At 44.2% G+C, this 22,772-nt stretch overlaps 1 protein-coding gene across 5 annotated transcripts in view; it reads right to left on the bottom strand.

The window, feature by feature from the left end:
* Cryl1 (crystallin lambda 1) overlaps positions 1 to 22,772 on the bottom strand; it is a 145,147-nt gene that overhangs the window by 102,146 nt on the left and 20,229 nt on the right. The window contains exons 3-4 of one of the 5 annotated variants that reach the window (XM_027390478.2): positions 6,373 to 6,461; positions 6,192 to 6,309 (exon numbers count right to left, since the gene is read on the bottom strand). The exons of 1 other annotated variant lie outside the window; for it this stretch is intronic. Coding sequence is in view for 1 of the 4 variants with exons in the window: in XM_027390477.2 (XP_027246278.1) it covers positions 3,783 to 3,823 (41 nt within the window). In the remaining 3 variants the exon portion in view is untranslated. Of the gene's footprint in view, positions 1 to 3,782; positions 3,938 to 6,191; positions 6,310 to 6,372; positions 6,462 to 22,772 lie in introns of those variants that run through there. 3 more of the 5 variants (XM_027390480.2, XM_027390479.2, XM_027390477.2) reach the window with 3 other exon arrangements.

The raw sequence follows: 22,772 nt of genomic DNA on the forward strand, positions 1-22,772 counted from the left end.
AAGTAAAATTCTGGAATCTTATTAATGAAGAGATTCAAGAGTATAAATCTCTTGTTTAATATTGTTCTGGCTGGTTTTATGTCAACTTGACACAAGCTAGAACCATCAGAGAGGAAGGAGCCTCAGCTGAGGGAATGCCTCCATGAGATAGATCCAGCTATAAGGCATTTTCTCAATTAGTGATCAATGGGGAAGGTCCCAGACCACTGTGGACTGTGGTCCTAGGTTCTGCTTTCTATAAGCAAGCTGAGCAAGCCAGGAGAAGCAAGCCAGTAAGCAGCTCCCCTCCATGGCCTCTGCATCAGCTCCTGCCCTGTTAGAGTTCCTGCCTTGACTTCCCTCAGGGATGGATTGTCACCTGGAAGTATAAACTGAAATAAACCCTTTCCTCTCCAAGTTGCCTTGGTCATTTTCATCATAGCAATAGTAACTCTAACTAAGATATCAAACAACATCCTCCAGGGCCTTCATATATGTGGGGCTAGGGTGATCACTATATAAAACATTCAAACATCTGTCCACCAGGACTAGATATAGATTAAAATGCAAATGTGGGCAACATGGTATCAGCAGGTAGGGGAAGTTTCCAGAAGCCAAATTTATCTTAGAGTAGACCATCTCTGAGCTGAATGCTAAATACTATGTCTGAGGAAAAGAGGGTAAGAGAAAAGGCAGCTCCAGCGGGATATGCACAGTGCTTACTCCTCAACACCTCCCCAACACACACACACACACACACACACACACACACACACACACACACACACACACAGACACACACACACAGACACACACACACAGACACACACACACACAGACACACACACACAGACACACACACAGACACACACAGACACACACACACACACAGAGACACACACAGACACACACACACAGACACACACACAGACACACACAGACACAGACACACACACACAGACACACACACACACACACACACACACACACACACACTCCAGACAGGCTTCTGTCTTAAACAAGCTCAGTCTAGAATAGGTTTACCAACACAGAACAGTGTGTAAATGAACACAGCACTCGGCCAGCGTGATCACAGCCTGGGAACACCACTCAAATGTCCCTCCATACTCATCTCTACTCCAGTCACTGAAGTTGTAACTTCCTGATTTCCCCTCTTTTGTTCCCACTGCCCCACACCATGTTGTGTTTTCGTTTGGTTTGGTTGTTGTTCTCCTTCCTTAATTCTTCCAAATCTGTTCTTCCCTACCTTTTTGAAACAGCCTGCCCCAGAAGCTCATAGGGTTAAATGGTCCTAAAGAAGAATAGCCCTGGTGGAAATAGCAATAAGAAATCATTAAATCAAAGCCATATTTCTAGATGGGTATGGCCTGGAATCCCAGCACTAAGAGGCTATGGGGAGACTGAGGCAGAAGGACCAGAAGTTCAGCTACACAGAGGGTTTGAGTCCAGCTTAGGCTACATAATACCCCTCTCTCTCTCTCTCTCTCTCTCTCTCTCTCTCTCTCTCTCTCTCTCTCTCTCTCCACACACACACACACACACACACACAGAGTAATAAACTTCAGAGCCAGTAATCTGGCACATGTTCACAGTTCCAACACTTGGAAGGCTGAGGCTGGAGAACCAGGAGATCAAGGCCAGCCTAGGCTACACAGTAAGGTCCTATATCAGATGGCATGAAAATGGCCTAGGGTATAGCTCAGGAAGGAATTTACCCAGTATTTTCAGGGCCCAGTCCAATCCCTAGCACTGCAAGGAAATGAAAGAGAGGAGGGAGGGGAGGGAAGAGAGAAGCCAGGCCAAGGAGAGGGCCAGGGTGCAAAGTCACTTGCCGTGCAAACCTAGCAACCTAGTCTGAGTTTGATCCCCAGACCCCACATAAGGGCATGGAGCAAAGCAACTCCTCAGAGTTGTCTCCTGAACACCCCCCCTCTCTCTCTCACACACACACACACCATGCACTCACATACACAAGAATAACTTGTATAACTGCTTTCAAAAAACAAAACAACAACCAGTGAGCCCCAGCCAGGTCTATTTTGCTTTTGTTTTTGTTTGAGACTCTCGCCCAAGTTGGCCTGGAACTTGAGATCCTTGTGTCTCCACCTCCTTAGGATTACAGGTGTGCACGTGTACCACCTTGGCAAGCTCTTCATCCAGGTTTTAGGAATTGCTTTAATTCTGGGCACCATGTGTTAAATGGTTATTCCCTTGAATCACCTATGGGGCCCTGAAACACAGAGACAGAGAGTGCTAGAGAAGACAGAAATATAGTTAACAGAGATGTGCTAGGTGGTAGAAGATTGGTGATAGACACCATATAGATAGGTGGAAGGTTGGCTGAGAGCTGGATAGACAGATGAGAAACAGGGGTGGGGAAGGGTGAGGGAAGGCCAACTTCATGCTCATAAGAGTGGTAAGCAAAAGACAGACAGAACTTTCTCATTAGAAGACAACATCCAATGGCCCCAGGTCATCCTGTGGTGCTGAAGATGTCCCAAGCCCTCCTTGGGAGACTAGGAACCATCCACAGAATCAAATCAAAATCCCACCTGATGCACCTAACAGCAGGCAGAGCACCACTTCACTCTGAGATCCAAAAAAGCCTAACCCTTGACCTGGTGGCTATCAGAGAAGGTGAGGCAGCATAATCCACCACAGGAGCAAAGTGCACTTTCTGATATTCCTTGACCATTCATCCACAGGCATCCACCAGAGAGGACAAGGTTGCCTTTAATCCCACAGTTCTGTGAGAGAGAAAAATGGCAGGAGGCATCCTGACACCTTCCTCCAAAGGGCTCTATCAGAAAACCCCTGAACTTGGGATTGGTCTGCCTGCAGGCAGGGCAACAGGTGGTCAAAGCGTAAATAGGGACAAGAAGCCACTCCTCAAATAGCAATCAACCAAATCGAGTTACTGTGTGTTGTTACATGTTGATAGAATTGTAGACAGCTAGCAATGAAATACACAAAATGCCCCCTCCTTATTGAAAAAAAAATAGCTATGAACGGAAAAAAAAGGGAAGTGTGAGAACAGAAATCAGTGGGAGTGAACCTGAGCTGTTAAGAGTGAGTGGTTCATCCTCCAGCCCTGGAAACACACATACAAAAGAGCGAGAGGGAAAGCCAGGTACCTTGACTGACAAGGGTTCTGCCTCCAGAGACTGCAGCCTAGCCCCGTGGTGCATATGAACCTTCTCAACCATCCAGGCCAGTCTCCATCAATTACTATCATTTTGGGTAAATCACTAGTTCGCGCTTTTAGTAAAAATAAGGGCACTGTTTTCAAGCTGGGTGTGGTGGAACACACCAGCAATTTCAGTAATTGGGAGGCAGAGGCAGGAGGATTAGGAGTTCTAGAATAGCCTCAGCTACTTAAGAGACTTTGAGGCCAGCCTGAGCTACATGAAACTCCCATCCCAAAAACATTAGAACACAGTTTTCGTAGGGTCATCGCTAGTATTCAGTTAGTACTTGATGCCAGGCACCTCTGAGTAGCCCTGCACCACTGAGCTGTCCAGCCTGCGCTGACAAAGATGGAAACCTCAGGTGACCCCACACCGACTTAAGGAACACTTTGGCTTTCCTCAGGGCTCCACCAAGCCATGGCCGCCACCGTGTCTCCTGCCAGGCCAGCTCCGGAGGGCAACTGCAAATCGCCTGGAGGAGCGAGTCCAGCCTGATGCCCACCCGAGGCACCCACGGCCGCCAGAGCGAGGCCCCGCGTTCGGGACGCTGCGAGGGTGCCAGCCTTTGCAGCGCAGCGCCACTGAGACCTTTACCTGCCTACGATCACCACCCCGCCTGCTGCGGGGGACGCCATGGCAGATCCGGGCCTGGCAGCACAGCTGCGCTAGCGGAGAGAGCAAGCAGAGCAGACTCTGCAGTGAGCGGGATGGGGCTGGGCGCCAGGGTGGGGCTGGGAGCCAGCGTGGGCGTGCCAGAGCCTCGTGCAGCCGCTCCCATTGGCTACCAAGGTCCAGGGCGGGGCCAAAGTGCAGGAGGGCGGAGCCTGCGGGGCTAGGCGCCAGGTCGGTCACGGGGCTCTACACCCGGAACGTGGGAATTTGGATGAAACAGGGAAGACCAGACGCTTCTGAGCTGAGCAATTTTACTTTTCAGTTTCTAACAAGAAACCATTAAGCCAGTGTCCCTAGGAGCGGATACTGCCAGGTTGACGCAAAGCCTTACCCCAGAGACTTTCAAGAAAATGTTCTTTGAAAGACGTTTAAGACATAGCACCAGTTCGGCACTTTAAGGACATTTGTTTCTCTGTTTACATTCGACTCTACACTGGAGATGCAAGTCTGGTGAGATACCTGCCTCCTGGCTTCACTAATGTGAACTAAGGCCCGGGTACTTAGGGACAACTACAAAGAAAAATTCCGGATATGTCAATCTGAGAAACGGAAGGACGCGTTTGAACTCCTTGTTCAAACCATAGCTACTGTGTGCTTTACTTCCTCCTTCCATAGGCGTGCGGAGCCAAGTGTGTTAAGAAAAAGAAAAGGCCAAGTGGGGTATGCACCGCACCTGCTCTCCCAAAACCTGGGAGGCGGAGCCAGAGTTTGCCCCACCCAGGGCAGCATACAGAGATAGCTAGACCCTGTTCCCACCCACCCAAAAAAAATGTCTAGTGCCTTGACTCCTGGCTCTTTTAATTGAGAACAGACAAAGAACGAGAGGAATCACACTGCATGGCTTCACACATCACAATCAGTAGTGGAAACACATCGTGCCCAGGAGTTTGGGCAAAACTGAAAACAGAATGCGCTAACACGGACAGATTCAGGAGAATAGACACTTGCCTTATTCCCACCCCCACCTCCCACCCCGTTGTTGTCGGGGATATGGAAAGAGAAACCTCTGAAGTGGTTAGGTTTGTTTGTTTGTTTGTTTGTTTGTTTGTTTGTTTTTCCAAGACTGGATGAGAAGTCCAAATTTCCACCTTTTTACAACTGGATGTAGGTTTTTAGTCACCATTTTGTACAAGTGAACACCCACCTGGCATATGTTAGAAAATAAACGCTCTTTGCATAGTATTTGAGTCTTGGATCTTCCCTCAGCATTTTCTTGGACCCCTACAAGGGTTTCTCTCTGTAGCCCTGCCTATCTAGGAACTCTCTTTCTAGACCAGGCTGGACTTGAACTCACAGAGATCCACCTGCCTCTACCTCCCAACTGCTGGGATTAAAGGTGTGTGCCACCACTGCCCAGTGAGGTTAGGTTTTTAAAGAATTTCACAGATTATCAATAAACATTTGAAGCCCCTAAGCTTCATTTAAATGAGATGAAAAGTAATACAAGGAAAACACCTTTCACCCACCAAATATTGACCAAACTGATGACCCATCCCTCTCGGCAAGAGACTCTCGAAGATTATATTGGCTGATTTTGTGTCAACTTGACATAAGAGATCATCAGAGATGAAGGAGCCTCAGCCCTGGGCAGGAGGTCCTGGATTCTATAAGAAAGCAGGCTGAGCAAGCCATGTGGAGCAAGCCAGTAAGCAGCACCCCTCTATAGCCTCTGCATCAGCTCCAGCTTCCAGGTTCCTGCCCAACTTGAGTTTCTGTCCTATGTTCCTTTAATGATAAACAGCAATGTGGAAGTGTAATCTGAATAAACCCTTTCTTTCCCAACTTTTTGGTCATGGTGTTTCGTTGCAGCAATAGAAACCCTAACTAAGACACAGGTGTGCAACTCTTTCTTACAAAACCTAAGGCAGCTTTAAACTGCCTCTGCCTTTCTAGAGGGGAGGTCAAAATGGCTGAGGTAATGCCCTCCTAACTCTATTTTGTGTCTGCCTAGTACTCCTCAGCCTTCAAACCACCCTCCCCAAAAGCCATATCTGCCTTGGCAATGCTTTTATTTTTCTCTCTGACCCTGACCATCATCCAGACATATTAACCAAAATAATAAATGCTTGTGCAAGCTAAAATTAAAATCAGAGGAAGTATAAATAAAAAAGAATTGCCATATAGTGTCTCAAAAACACTGCTGAGTTTTCCAAGAAAACAGATGTTAATAGGACACCCCAAATCCCTTACCAATGGGAACCCTGGGTCTAACACTAATGTAATTATTTTTTATCTTTAAAAACAACTGTACCCCAAGGAACATTTTGGAGGCATGAGCCCACTGTTGGTCTGGCCATTAATAAAGGACTCATATAATTTTAGTTGGCTTACTTAGCTTGGTTGTCAATAGCTATCTCTTGTGGATCATTTTAAGGTCACAGTAGGTCACTAGGAGAGCATCTGTCACAGCTCAGACTCCACAGCCTCCATCTCCTGATGATAATAGTTTCTGAAACAGACACAAAAGATTACATGGGTCTAGGCAACAACGCAAGGACCCTGAACTGCTCACCTCTGAGGAGGAAGTCTGGGCGTGCTATCTCACTGGTATCATGCACAGTATGCAGGAGGATTGATTGATCTCAGAAGTTCAAGGCTGACCTAGACAAGTAGGTAAGACCCTCTAATTAATCAATTGAAACTTTAAAAAAAAATAAAAGAACACCTTGAAAATGCCCTAACACTGGCTTACTTTTAATCTCAGTCAAAGAGACTATACCTCTTAACCTGTAGGCCTTTTGCTAACAAAAGAAAACCAAGTTCATTCGTTGGCTAGCAACTGGGTGAAAATCTTAGACCTTCACAGTTATTAGTACATTACAGAATTTAAAATATAAGTACTATTTTGTTTGTTTGTTTTTACCATGCTGGAGACCAAACCAGGGCCTTGTGCCTGCTAGGCCAGTGCTGTACCACAGAGCTACCCACCCCCCACCCCCAACTTGTATGAACCTTTTGGCTTAATTTCAATTTTAAAATCTGTTTCACAAAAATATAGAGAGATAAGGATATGAAAAAAAGTGTTATGCAGACTTCCAGGGAGAAAAATCGCCAAGCTGTGAACCCCACCATTCTACACCACTGACTGGCCAAGCAAGACATGACCACTGAAACAATAGTGGAATGGCTGTTTGGGGAGCAACCAACTTTGTTTTTTTGTTTGTTTAAGACAGGGTTTCTCTGTTTAGTCCTGGCTGCCCTGGAACTGGCTCTGTAGACCAAACTGACCTCAAACTCACAGAGATCCCCCTGCCTCTGCTTCCAGAATGCTGGGATAAAAGGTGCGAACCACTACCATCCGGCTTCCTCTTTTTTATTCTCATTTTCATTTTCATGATACTAAGGAATTAAATGTTAAATCAGTGTATTCCCACACACTAAGCAAGGCCTCTGCCACAGAGCAACTGCCTCAGCCCTCAGTTTGGATCCTAAGAGTTTCTCACATGCCCACATGTTGAATGCTTTGTTCTCAATCTGTGGCACTTTTGAGGGGTGACAGAATCTTTAGGAGGTGGGACTTGGAGGAAGTTAGGATACTGAATAATGAGCAAACACAACCTTGAGTGGCATATTGGGACCCCAGTCCTTGTCCTCTTTTCTTCTGCTTCCTGACCACAGTGAGGTAAACAGATCTCCTTTGTCATCACTGCCTCCATGACGTACTTTACTGTCAAAGGTCCAAAGCAATGGGGCCAACTGACCCTCCGTAAGATCACGAGACAGAATAAAGGTGTCCCTTCTTCAAGTTGATCATCTCAGGCATTTTGTTGAAGTGACTAAAGCTTTTTTCAATAAGGTGGCCACCAGCCACATGTATTGACTGCTACTTTAACTATGACTGCAGTAGCCAAGGAAATTCATTTTATTTCAGCTAATTCTACTTTCAGTAAATGGCCATATGCATCCGGTATTGGATAGCTCAATTCTAGGCATTGAGAACAATGGTAACCAAGACCAACAAAGACCTTTAGTTTCATGAAGTGTCTTCTAAGTAAAGATACAGAAACTAAACAATGACAAATAAGCAGAATATAGGGTTTGGGAATAAATGGTTAGCAAAGGCCTCTTTTGGGAAGGTGAGATTTGAATCACTGGGGTTTTTTGTTTTAGTTTTTTGTTTCTGTTTTCTGTTTACTTTGGACGGAGGGAGACATTCAGATTGATCCGTGGACCTGGTGCATGGTAGGCAAGCCTTCTACCACTGAGCTATATCTTCAGCCTGAGATTTGAGGTGTTGAAATACCTCTGCTGACCTACAGCCTCTCCAAATCCAAGACTGTTCTCACTAGAAGTTATTATCAGAAACTTCCTCTCTTTTTAAGTAGCCTATGCCATTTCCCCTTTGCAGCTCTGACAACTTCTTCCATGATGGCTGCTCTTTTCTCTGAGCTCCTTGGATGCTGGTCACCAGCACTGCACAGTGTGGCCCTCAAGTTTCGGTTATTCATTCACTCAATTTTTTTTACTATGCGAACCAGTTTGTTAATAAATGTTTAATGTTTAGTCTTCCACCAAATTATAAGTGTGCCGGGTTTTTCCTTACTAAGCACATAATAGGTTTAATCTTTAAAGATGCTCCTGAAAACTCTCTCTTGTTTCCAAAACCAAGGGAAGAAACAAAGCATTCTCCTGTTTTATTTCCTTTTCCAGTTTGACAGTGACACTGTGCAGGTAAGGGCATCCATGCCACTGGAATCTGCCAGGCTTTAAAGTGGTCTGCTCTACTCATACGTTATAGAAGGACAGATCAAAGCACTGAACCCCAGAGCAAAGAAGTTGAGGTAACATAAAATTCAAAATAGGCAAGCCAGGAACATTGGCACATGTCTGTAATGGCAGCTTGTCAGGATGCTGAGGCAGGAGAGTGCCTTGAGCCCAGGAGTTCCAAACCAACCCAAGCAACACAAGGGGATTCAGGTTCAAAATGAAGAACAAAAGTTTATTTTAAAGCCTTAAATAAGGCCTGGCAGTGATGGTGCACACTTTTAATCCCAGCACTCAGGAGGCAGAGGCACGAGCATCTCTGTGAGTTTGAGGCCAGCATAGTCTACAGAGTTCTAGGACTATGAGAGACCTGTCTTAAACACACACACACACACACACACACACACACACACACACACACACACACACACACAATCCTTAAATAGGAAAAATAAAACTGTTCCCAGCACTTCAGTTCTAGGCCAGCCTGGGCTATATAGTGGGACCCTGGAGAGGGCAGGGTGGGAAGCCAGAAAGAAGGGAGGGAGGGAGGAATATACTTTTGTTGGGAGAGGCAGGGACCCTTAAAATAGACTACATAATATATTACATCACTTTGGTGTATCATAATAATTATTAGAAAAAAATCAGCTGTGGGGTATGTGGTTAGATTATTTTTCAAGGGATGGCTCAGCAGTTAAGAGACTGACTGCTCTCCCCAAGGACCCAGGTTTGATTCCCAGCACCCACATGTAGCTCAAGCTATCTGTAACTCCAGTTCTAAGGGATCCAGTGCCCTCTTCTGTCCTCTGTGGACATCAGGCACATTCGTGGTACACAGACATACATGTGGACAAAACACCCATACACATAAAATAAAAATAAGTAAATCTCACAAGTTTTTCAAGCCTTGTAAACGTCTATTTCATAACAATAAAAAAATTATTTAAGAGAGTTAAACTACAGCCTGGTGGTGGCAGCACACTCCTTTAATCCAAGCACTCGGGCTGTGGGGCAGAGGCAGGAGAATCACTGAGTTCAGGGCCAGCCTGGTCTACAGAGAGAGTTCCAGGACACAGAGAAACTCTGTCTCAAAAAAGAACAGAGAGAGAGAGAGAGAGAGAGAGAGAGAGAGAGAGAGAGAGTAAACTATAGATCTCATTTGTCAGCATTAACTGCTGGGTATGAGCTAAAGAACTCTGCTATGAAAGACAGGCAATCAAGATCCAATTCTAATATTGTCTCACATTCCCAAAACTGAATGGAGGAATTGATTCCCTTGACTTTAATTAAGGAAAGCCTGGGTGGGCTCCTGGTCATCCTGCCACATTTATGAATAGAAAAGAAGCCTAGGGGGTGGAGAAATGGCTCAGCAGTTACACCGGATACTCTCCCAGAGGTACTGAGTTCAATTCCCAGAAACCATATAGTGGCTCATAACCATCTACAATGGGATCTGATGTCCTCTTCTGACATGCCAATACAGAACTCATATACATAAAATAAATAAATCTTTTAAATAAAAAAGAGTACATACTAGTCTAAAAAGAAGAGGAAGAGGAAGAAAGGTTGGAAGAAGGAGGAGGAGGGAGACAGGAGAAGGAGGAAAAGGAGGAGGAGGAAGAAAAAGAAGAAGGGGAATTCCGTTATAAAGAGCCTCATTTGGGGAGCTCATCCAGTCCCCATTGGCAGCACTTGCAAGGAGGGAAGAAAGAAGAGTCAGGTAGAATCAGGCTATGTCTCAGTCACCTCTGCCCCTCAGTCATCTCTTGACCCCTTGGACGGACTGGACCTTTAGAGGGACCCTCTGGGTCGTGTAAACTAACTCCTGCTCCTTTGTTTGCCTTCCCTCCCTCCCTCCAATGTCCTGCTTTGCCACACTCTCCTGTGGGAGTCTGGCTGACCCAGGTGAACCTGTCCTCTTTGTCTGGAGTCACGTGGTCCTGAGAGTCTCCCATGTGTTCCTCATCTGTGTTCACTTAAAAAACTCCAACTTTTACTGATATCAACCTAGCAACATTTCCTGCCTTTGCTGAGCAAGGATTTAACCCATTCCCCACCCCTACTTCATTCTTTATGCTTTTTAGATCTTTTTGAAGTCAAAACTAACCCATCAATCCATGTCCCAAATCACAGTTCTCTGAGTGGTTGTCAGAGGCAGGGCTTCATACTTTCAGATTCAACTACACAGCAAATATATTTTTGAAGAACAACTACATTTGCAAGGAACATGCACAGACTTTTCTCTCGTAATTGGTCCCTCAACAATCAGTGTAGCAACTATTTCCATACTGTTGGCATTGTGGGCACGGAAGAAAGCACAACGCATGCAGGTTTTATGTAAACACTACTCCATTTTATTTAAGAGCTTTGTCATCTATGGATTTGCACACTGTCTTATCACCACTCCTAAATCTACAGCAGTCTTAAGACAACTAGAAAAAACAGCTAGCTTTATATCCTCCTTCCTGCCCACTTGTCCTTTACCTGCATTCTGTCCTTCCTTGTCACCTCGTAGTTAGCCTTTCTTATTCTCCCTTCTGCTTGTTATACTGGACCCACGTGTGTAAACCCCAGTGTGAAGCCCCATGCTTTCACAATGGCAGTTCTAACTGTATACAGGCTCATTGAGATGGATAGACTTTGAGTATGGCTAGTCTCCATTCACGATATGTTTTCTTTGCAATAATATTTGTTTTTTTTTAAGACATAAACCCTGACCAGCTCAAAATTCTTGTGTGTACATGTTCATGCATGTATGTGCGGGTGCATGTGAGTACATATCTGTGCACCCAAGCGTGGAGACCAGAGGTGTTTTCCCCAATTGCTCTCTACCTTAGTTTTTCCAGGGTACTCCAGGTATTTGCTTGTCTTCACCTCCAGGCACCAGGGACACACACACAAGCACACACACACACACACACACACACACACACACACACACACACACACACCCCTGAACTGGCCATCCATATGACTCCTGGAAACCCAAACTGGAGTCTCCTTGCTTATGAAGCAAGCACTTCTCCTACTGAGCCATCTCCCCAGCATCACAGGTTTGTTTGTTTGTTTGTTTGTTTGTTTTTTCTTACAAAACCAAACCAAGATACTTTACTGCCATCTTCTGGAAGATTGTTCTTTGTTTGTTTGTTTCTGCTATTACTATTATTATATGTATCAGATCTATGATGCCCATAATATACATAGGACCACCTTAGGCAGTTATGTCCCCATCAGGCAGTGCACAGCCTATCCAACCATGCATAACAAAAGGGGTGATTATCATAATATTGTTTAGGAAACTTGATAAGCTTGAATGTAACTATATTCAGCCAAATAGTAGCTCACCATCACAAAGTCCTGTTTCTAATGACTGTGTATGATTACTGTGACTTCTTTTCAAGTAATCCCTGAATTCACTAAGAGATGACATCGCATATGTTTTGAGTGTGTGAGAAGGCTCTGAGTAGCAGGTGAGTTGTCTGTGGGTGTGGACAACCTGAATGTGAAATATATGCAAAGGTAAGAAGCTAATTCAACAAGCACAGTCTTTGTCAAATGGAATGATTACATCATGACCCAGGGTGACTTTTCAGGGTTGTTTGTACTAGAAATGGAAGCTAGGCTTAGAGAATTTCTAAGCAAGCAGTCTACTGCTGAGCTGCCCACAGCCTCCTCTGACTTTCTTTCCTGGGGTTTCAGACGGCAAACTTAGGTGTCCCTTTCAGAGCTGTTAATGAGTAAAGATCTACTTGTAGTAACAAAGATTTCTTTGTTTTTTTCTCACAGTTCTACAATCTCCCACCCACATATATCTACCTTGAATTTGAAAATAGAGGACAAGGATTCTTTATTATCAAAATTCAGGTCAACATAAAGAATAATGGATTTCATCATGGCGTCTTCATACATGAGTAGCACTGTACTTTGTTTTCATTTGTTCCTCTCCCACACTGCTTTTCTGTGTGCCTCATTACCATTCCAGCTTGTTCTTCCCCTAGTTAGGTCCCTTTGGCTTCCCTATTGCATGTGTTCCATTACCTTCTCTATAAAAAATAGAGAACAGCTGGATGTAGCGATGCACATTTTTAATCCCAGCACTCAGGAGGCTGAAGCAGGGGGCTCTCTATGAGTTCAAGGACCGTCTGGTCTACATAGTGAATTCCAGGTCAGCCACAGCTGTAGAGCAAGACCTTGTCTCAAAAACAGAACAAGACAAAATATAGAGAAGAAAGATTTTTTGAAGAAATGGGTCGCCTAAAGAGACAAAGTACACAGCTATGATCTGTACCTGTTCTCCAGGATTAATGCATTGTAGAAAGTACTCCAGGGCAATAGTGACATGAGGTGGGACCTTTAAATGCTTACTAGGCCACAAGTGCAGAGCCTTTGGGGACTGGAGAGATGCCACCATTTCAGGAGTTAGGTCCTGAAAAGTTGAGTTCAGCCCTCTTCCCTCCGCCTGCATTTGTTCTTCCACCTTCTACTGTGGAATGACACAGCCAGAAAAGCCTACTGGATTTCCCCATTTCCAGAGTCACAATCTGTAGGGAGCTGCAGAAAACCGCACCCAAAAGATGGCGCCGGTTTCTGCCCTCCGCCAGCCCGATGGCGAGCGCTCTCTGTAGTAAACAACTCCAAATATGGTAAAGGTCATGTATCCTCTTAATTCTGCTTGGAGACAACCTATCCTGGCGCGCCACGTAGGGTTAGGTGATTGGTAGATGTAGACTATATCAGGCCCCATCTCCCTCGGCCTGGGCCCGCCGCCATTATACACTGTACAAAGCAAAGAGGTTCCCGATTAAACTGTGTTTGAAGAAGATTCCTCGGTGTGGCGTCTTTCTTGCTGGTCAAGGGTGGACGCCGCAAGTGGTGGCCCGTACGTACGGGGAATCAGAACTTCTCACAGTCGGGGGTAAGTTCCCAAGGTAAGTGGAACTGTAAAGTCCGCGGTGAATGCGGAGATAGGTCTCCGGTAAAGGAGCACCAAGGTCCTCGGGAAAGAGGCAATAAAGTCTCCGGTAAAGGAGCACCAAGGTCCTCGGGAAAGAGGCGATAAAGTCTCCAGTAAAGGAGCAACAAAACCCTCGGGAAAGAGGCGGTAAAGTCTCCGGAAAGGAGCAACACTGTTCGCGACAAAAGCGAACTGAAAGTAAAAAACCTCGCTTCTGTTTTAATTTGCAGAGTGAGAGTAAGTTAATGGACCCCGCTATTATAGTGGTGAATTGGCTGCTTTTTAACATCGCAGCCTCGGGCAACCTCACTGTGGATAGTTGGGATAAGCTTGGAAAAGATCTAGATTTTGTCTGGGCACAGGGAACGCTGAAGCCAGGGACGTGGCCTATTTGGAAAATGGTTCGCAGCTGTCTAGAGGATCAAAGATGCCGCAAGGCTGTAGAAGAGGGGCAGGAGGTGGTAGAACAGCTGAAGGAAATAAATAGATGCAAGTCATGGGGCCTGTGCAGCGTGGTTTACCATTGCTGTCAGCCTTACCCAATCATGAAGAACCTGATTTGTGATGTGTGCAGGATAGTGTTAGGTTTGCTTTTACTTTACCTTCTATTCTCCATACCATTATATGAGTGGGTGGTTTTACCCCAGGGTATGGCCAATAGCCCCACTATGTGTCAGCTTTTTGTGTGTCATGCTATTGCTCCTATTAGAGAGAAATACCCTGCTGTGAGATGTGTTCACTATATGGATGATATTCTCTTAACTAGTAAGGAGTTGAAATTGCTGCACTTAGCATATGGAGATTGCATTGGATATCCAATCTACCCTTAATGCTCAATTGAAAGGTGGCATTGTGGTTTTGAATCAACACATTGATCTATTGCAGGAACAATTGGATACTTTATGACAACTGGCACAGTTGGGATGTGAATGGAGAATGCCTGGTTTGTGTATAACAGCTGTTTCCTATCAGAATTATTCTTTAGCAGCAAACATGTCTAAACAACCTTCATAGTATCTTCTAGGCAACTGGTCTGGGGATTTTGACAAGCTGATGCAGGAGCTGAGACTCTCCATAGTGCATGTGAATTCCACCAGGGTCGACATCTTGGTTGCGGAAGGACTGTCTGCGTGGATCACTCAAGCCATGAATCATCTGAAAGAGTGGGCAGGAATGGGTGCCCTGGGAGGAATGCTTATCCTAGTTAGTTTCATAGCCTTATGGTGTATCTGCAGGATGAGGGTCACACAGCAGAGAAGTAATACCATGATTGCACAAGCCTTTAGTTTAGTTAAGGAATGGGCTGGAGTAGGGGTTATGTTTTCCATGATGCTATTAGCCATTTTTGTTTGCTTGTGGTGCCTATGCAGGATCAGGAAGTCGCAAAAATCCCAAACTGCTATGTTGGTACAGGCCTTTGCTGCTGTGGAAGCAGGACAGTCCCCTCAAGCATGGTTATCCATGCTGACAGACAAATAGATGTCTGTCTCGCCCTTGCTGAGTGAGTGATGCGTATCTGAATCAGTCATGCTCAATGACGGGCACCTACCCTCATGCTGAGCGAATAAGCATACATGTGTTCCCTTCAACCTAAGACATGAGCCTGTGAGGGCGACACAGTGTCTCTTTGACGGGTAAGATAGGGACACTGGGGTTGAACCTAAGACAGAGATGACTGAAATCTGACAACAGATAGATACTGCTACTCCTATAATATTAAAACAAAAAGGGGGAACTGTAGGGAGCTGCAGAAAACCGCACCCAAAAGATGGCGCCGGTTTCTGCCCTCCGCCAGCCCGATGGCGAGCGCTCTCTGTAGTAAACAACTCCAAATATGGTAAAGGTCATGTATCCTCTTAATTCTGCTTGGAGACAACCTATCCTGGCGCGCCACGTAGGGTTAGGTGATTGGTAGATGTAGACTATATCAGGCCCCATCTCCCTCGGCCTGGGCCCGCCGCCATTATACACTGTACAAAGCAAAGAGGTTCCCGATTAAACTGTGTTTGAAGAAGATTCCTCGGTGTGGCGTCTTTCTTGCTGGTCAAGGGTGGACGCCGCGACAATCCAGGTAACTTCTATTTACATCTACTGTACAGTACCTGGTAGTGTGTTACAATCAGCCAACTGGGATTCTGTACTCTGTACATCCAGATAGTAATCACAGGTAATGGAGGAGATGCTCTTCCAGTGTTGGTCCTTGGGCAGCTTCTAGGGCCCTTGTTTCCAGCAGCTGTGAGCCGAGGTGGCACACAGTAGGTGGTTTAGAGCAGCTGTGAGCAAAGGTGGCACACAGTAGGTGGTTTAGAGCAGCTGTGAGCAAAGGTGGCACACAGTAGGTGGTTTAGAGCAGCTGTGAGCAAAGGTGGCACACAGTAGGTGGTTTAGAGCAGCTGTGAGCAAAGGTGGCACACAGTAGGTGGTTTAGAGCAGCTGTGAGCAAAGGTGGCACACAGTAGGTGGTTTAGAGCAGCTATGAGCAGAGGTGGCACACAGCATGTGGCTTCCAGCAGCTGTGAATAGCAGTAAGTAGGACCTCCAGCTTACAGTTCTGCAGATCTAGGGAGTCAGGATTCCCCAGCCTTGACATGGCTAGTGTTGCCTTTGACCTTTAATGTACACAATCTTCTGGACTATTTCCAATGGCCGGGGCCTGCAATTTCTCTTCTCTGGATCTTTATAGCCTTCCATACTTCCTCACCTCTTTACTTAAACTCATCCTCATTCTCCCTGCCCTGACCCCTCTCTAGAACTTTCCAGTGCCTCTCATTGCTATTGCTGCTACCACAGCTTTTGGCGTTTTTCCCATTGTAGCACTTCTGCTGTCTGTGTTGCAGCTCCCGCCTGTCACTGTCCTCTTCTTTCTTTGTGTTTCCAGTTTGGTCTACTCAAATGGTGATAGATCGAAAGTTGCAAGAACAGACCATCAAGAGAAGGTTCTTATTGGGGTCTAATGTTGCAACACTTGGTGTGGGGTGGGGGACATAATAGAGTGACTCTCAGCTGGCTCACAAAGTGAGCCAAGCAGCCTACATATGTAGCCAGACGACGTCTTGCAATAAACCACAGACTGCTTGCCTAGCACACATAATCCTGAGGACTTCAAGGTTGGAAAGGGGTTTGTACATGGTATAATTCCGTGATTTGAACATCCTTGTAGCAAGCACTATCCAGTACAACTTTTATGTGTGATAGAAGTGTTTTGTCAGCCAGGCGGTGGTGGCGCACGCCTTTAATCCCAGCACTCGGGAGGCAGAGGCAGGCGGATCTCTGTGAGTTTGAGACCAGCCTGGACTACAAGAGCTAGTTCCAGGACAGCCTCAAAAGCCACAGAGAAACCCTGTCTCAAAAAAACCAAAAAAAAAAAGTGTTTTGTCCTCATCAATATAGTAAGTAGCCAGCCTGTGACCCATGTGGCTCTTGAGCAGTTGAGTGAGGCTAATGTGACTGAGGACTGATTTTTTTTTTTTTTTTTTTTACAGAAGAAAAAATTGTGTGGTAATTTGATGAAAATGCCCTCCATAGGCTCACAGGGAGTGACACTATTAGGAGGTATGGCCTTGTTGGACTGGGTGTGGCCTTGTTAGAGGAAATGTGTCACTGGGGCCTTGAGGTTTCAGAAGCTCAAGGCAGGACCTATGACTCACTGTCTCTTTCTGCTGCTGCCACTCCAAATGTAGAATTTTCAGGTACCTCTCCAGCACCATGTCTGCCTGCATGCCGTATGCTCCCCGCCATAATGACAATGCACTAAACCTCTAAACTGTAAGCCAGCCCCAATTAAATGCTTTCTTTATAAGGGTTGCCATGGTCATGGTGTCTCTTCACAGCAATAGAAACATTAATAAGACAGGTTGGAGGAGTTTATTTCAACTTGCAGCTTGAGGAGCTACAGGCTATGAAGGAGGTGAAGGCATGGTGACAGGAGGCTCCATGGTGGCGGGGCTGTGCACCTGAACTCATTGCCTCACGTCTTGGAGAAACAGGGAACAGACAGAAGAACTAGATGTTTACCATTCTAGTTGGCTATGGGACCTGGAAGATTGGAACCAATAAATGAGGCAGACTACAGCCTCATGCAATCGCCAACTTTATTCAGAGTATCAGTTTATACTCTGAGGGTTAAGAAGAATCACATGAGTAAAGTGTACAAGCCACACATGGTAGAAACATGTTTTTCCATAGATACACATAAACAAATAACAATAGCCAGTTGTAATGAATAATCTGAAGCAAACTCACTCCTATCCTCTACTCCTGGGAGGGGCACAAAAACACAGTTCGAGAACAATTGTATGTTTTCTAAAAAACCGAGGTCACAAGACTCTGGTCTTGTTTTCTTGGATTTTCTCACAGGCACTCAGAATTCTCTTCATAAGGCTGCAATCTTGGACCATGTTCCAACAAATGTTTAAAGTGATTTGCTTTGAACCACATTAAATTTAGTTTGAAGCAGCCACCAGTGGCTACTGGCTCTGGGATGGGCAGCACAGTCTGTACATGTCTTCCCTCTGCCAGGATTGTCACCTTTCTGTCTTACACATTTGTGGATTCCCCATAAATGACTGGATGAGAGAAGAGTGACAATGCCGGAAGTATCACAGGTGTAATTTTTCTGTGCGTTTGTCTGGTTGCTTTTATTTTTGTTTGTTTGGTGGCACAAAATGGAAGCAGAGACTGGGGGCTTCGTACACGGTAGACAAGTACTCAAACATTGAGCTCTGTCCCCAGTCCAGTCTCTCTGTTCATCATCAAATATCTTTGTGTAATAGCACTTTGGAGATTCTAATAACCTCATTTGTTGGTGATTTTGGAAGCTGAACAAGGCCGAGTTTACTTTGGGTCAGAAAAGACATCTGTTTCTTTCCAAACCACATTCTAGCCTTCACTGATCCTTCTTCAAGGTGAAAGCTGAATTCGCTCTATTATCATGAAGTCAGTTCCATTACTGACACAGGCAAGCAGAAAAGAAAAAGGGCATGTTATGCTAGGAAATAAGGTTTTTCATAGACAAGCACATTTGAAGCAGAAAAAGGGAACACCCAAGGGGTGGAATTTATTTTGCACATAAGATACACAGACTGTGCTTTCATTGGCTCCAGACAACATGGAAGCCTGGGCTGCAACAAGCCAGCAGTGTGTAGAGCCCATGAAAGGGACCTAGTGTGGGCTCTTCATCAGGCTTCACTTTGCTCCAAGCACAGTCAGGGTCTCATGGGCAGCAATTAGAGGGCACCACAGACTCCCTTTTAACCATTTTCCATCTATAAAAGCAACTTGAACATTTAATATTTTTCCATATGTCTTTTGCCCCATGTCTGCAACATTCCCCACAGTTTTAGTCAGCACTCTCCTTTACACTGACTACAGTGTGGTCGCCTTAAGTCTACAACATTCTATTGGTTCTTAAGAGAGAAACGTGGAATGTTAGTATTGAACCAGCCTAAGTTCCCTTTGGTGGGAGCTGAAATTCCTCTCCTTGTGAACAATGATGCAGTAAAGAGCCGGGGTCAAACTGCTTTCCTGATAAGTAAATAAAAGACAGATGAGGTCATAAGCCCAAAAGCCAACAAGGTGTCAGGAGGTCAAGTCTGACCTCTCCCTTTCACAGGTGAAAAGATGATTCTAGAACAAGAAAGGACTTGGCCAAAGTTTCACAGTGCTGAAATGTTAATGCTGACAAGAGAACAGAAACCCAACTTAAACACACTTTCCATCACTCTTAGCTCTCTCGGTCAAGTCCAGCCCTCCTCCAAGCCAAACACTGTCTTGAGAAGCCTTTTTTAAAAACCTTCCTCAGTTAGTGGTGGTGGCACATATCCTGGGAGGCTGAGGCAGGAGGATCACAAGTTTGAGTCCAGCCTGAGTCACATAGGACCCCTTTGTGATCTCTCCATCTCTCTGTGTACGAAAATTTCCTTTTCTCAACTAAATTGAAATTTTTTTCTCATTAGCTACTAATTTCTTTTTAATGTAATGATTAACAAAGCTTGTATTTAAAACCTTGCTAAGCTTATGCTGAAGATGGGGATTCGGTGTCTCTAGTAACTCAGGCTATGGTCTGGGATGGTTTAAAGGCACTCTGGGGCTGAGGGTGTAAATTACTGATAGAGCCTGTGCCTAACCTTATGCCTTATCCCAAGACCAAGATAAGCAATTGTTTTCTTCAAAAAGTAGGCTGAAAAAACACACAGAAATGTCTTTTTATTATAACAGATAAAAGGTTATATGCAAACTTCTAGTGTCAATTTCTTTCTTTCTTAGCTTCACAATGATGAAACTGGGAGGCACAGTTGTTCAGAGGTCAGCCAAATGATGCAAACCAGAAGCCCCCATGCCTCTGACACCACAGTGGCCTCCATTTATGTCTCTACAGTAGGCTGTATTCATGATTCTCACACCAGGCCACTTCTTCCCTTTGCTTTGTACCTCTCTCAGCTGAAAACTTAGGTTACCACCTTCTGATTATTTTATCTTTACTTTTTATTTTGTTTTGTCTGTCTGGTATTTTTTAAACTTTCTTTTGCAATTTTTATCAGAATAAATTATTTATACATACTAATGAATTTCATTAAGATTTATTTTAGGGAGCCACCTGAGGCCTGGGGACTGCGCACTGGGGAACCCAAAGACTGAACCCAAGGCTCCAGTACTACTCCCACCTCCACCCACTGGAAGAAGAGAGTCATAGGGCCTGTTTGCACCCACCAGAAGGGAACCTTTAACCCACCAGGAGAGGAAGAGACTCCTCCTGCACCCACTAGAAGAAGGGATGGGAAGAAGACAATATAAAAACACATTCAACAACAGAAAAGCCAATATGACATCACCAGAGTCTAGGGACTCTATACCAGCAAGACCCTAACATCCCAATGCAGATGAAACAAAAGAGAATGACCTTAAAAACAACTTCATGAAAATGATAAAGGCCCTCAAAGAGGATATGAGAAAATCCCTTAAAGAAATGAAAGAAAGAACAAACCAAAAACAAATGCAAGATAACAACAAATCTCTTAAAGAAAGCCAAGAAAAAAACAAACAAACAGATGAAGGAAACAGTTCAAGACCTGAAAACTTAAATAGAGAAAATAAAGAAAACACAAACTGAGGGAATGCTGGAAATAGAAAAGCTGGGTAAATGATCAGGAACTACAGATGCAAGCATAACCAACAGAATACAAGAGATGGAAGAGAAAATCTCAGGTATTGAAGATACACTAGGAGAAATAGATTCATCGACCAAAGAAAATCTTAAGTCCAACAAATCCCTAACACAAAATATCCAGGAAATATGGGGCACCATGAAAAGACCAAATCAAAGAATAATAGATATAGAAGAAGGTGAAGAAACCCACCTCAAAGGTACAGAAAACATACTCAACAAAATCATAGAAGAAAATTTTCCCAACCTAAAGCAAGACATGCCACTGAAAATACAAGACGTTTACAGAACACCAAATAGAGGAGACCACAAAAAAGTCCCCTCACCACATAATAATCAAAACCCCAAACATTCAGAATAAAGAAAGAATATTAAGAGCAGCTAAGGAAAAAGGCCAAGTAACATATAAAGGCAAACCTATCAGAATTACACCTGACTTCTCCATGGAAACTCTGAAAGCCAAAAGGTCCTGGATAGATATTCTACCAACACTAAGAGACCACAGATGCCAACCCAGACTATGATATCAGCTTTCAATCACTATTGATGGAGAAAACAAGATATTCCATGACAAAACCAGATGTAAACAATGCATATCCACCAATCCAGACCTACAGAAAGTTCTGGAAGGAAAACTCCAACCCAAGGAAGTTAACTACACCCAGAAAAGCATAGGCAATAGATAACCGCACTTTACCTACAGCGAAAAGAAAAAAAAAGGTGGAAATCCATACACAATTCCACCACCACAAAAACCAAATCCAAAACAATGAGAAATCAATGGTCATTAATATCCCTCAATATCAATGGTCTTAACTTGCCTATAAAAAGACACAGCTAACAGAATGGATAAGAAGAGAGAATCCTTCCTTCTGCTGCATACAAGAAACACACCTCAAATTCAAAGACAGATGGTACCTCAGAGTTAAGGGCTGGGAAAAGTTTTTCTAATCAAATGGACCCAAGAAACAAGCTGGGATAGCAATCCTAATATCTAACAAATTAGACTTTCAACTAAAATCAATCAAAAGAGATAAAGGAGGACATTTCATATTCATCACAGGAGAAATCCATCAAGATGAAGTCTCAGTTCTGAACATCTATGCCCTAAATACAAAGGCATACACATTTGTAAAACTCAAATCACACATAAAACCTCACACACTTATAGTGGGAGACTTCAATACCCCACTCTCACCACTAGACAGGACCACCAGACAGAAACTTAACAAGAAACAAAGGAACTAATAGAAGTTATGACCCAATTGGGTTTAACAGACATCTATAGAACATTCCATCCAAACAAAAAAGAATACACCTTCTTCTCAGCGCCACATGGAACCTTCTTTAAAATTGACCACATACTTGGTAACACAGCAAACCTTAACAGACAAAAAATGGAGTAACCCCCTGTATCTTTTCAGACCACCATGCTTTAAAGTTAGAATTCAACAACAACACAAATTGCAGAAAACCTACAAACTCATGGAAATTGAACAATGTGCAATTGTGCAGTTCCTGGGTCAAGGAAGAAATTTTAAAAAAAAAGAAATTAAAGACTTCCTAGAATTCAATGAGAATGCAGGCACAACATACCCAAACTTATGGGACACTTTGAAAGCAGTGCTAAGAAAAAAGTTCATAGCACTAAGCTCCCACATGAAGAAACTGGAGAATGAACACACTAGAGAATTAACAGCACAACTGAAAGCTCTAGAAAAAAAAAAAGAAGAAGCAGCAAACCCACCCTGGAGGAGTACACAGCTGGAAATAATAGATTAAGGGCTGAAATCAATAAAGTAGAAACTAGGAAAACAATACAAAGAATCAATGTAACGAAGAGTTGGTTCTTTGAGAAAATCAACAAGATAGACAAACCTTTATCCAAACTTACCAAATGACAGAGAGTGAACATGCAAATTAACAAAATCAGAAATGAAAAGGGGGACATAACAATGAACACTGAGGAAATTCAGAGAATCATCAGGTCATACTTTGAAAACCTGTACTCCATAAAATTCGAAAATCTAAAGGAAATGAACAATTTTTCTGGATAGATATCACCTACCAAAATTAAATCAAGAACAGA

The sequence above is a fragment of the Cricetulus griseus genome, assembly GCF_003668045.3.
Source record: "Cricetulus griseus strain 17A/GY chromosome 1 unlocalized genomic scaffold, alternate assembly CriGri-PICRH-1.0 chr1_1, whole genome shotgun sequence".
Lineage (NCBI taxonomy): Eukaryota > Metazoa > Chordata > Mammalia > Rodentia > Cricetidae > Cricetulus > Cricetulus griseus.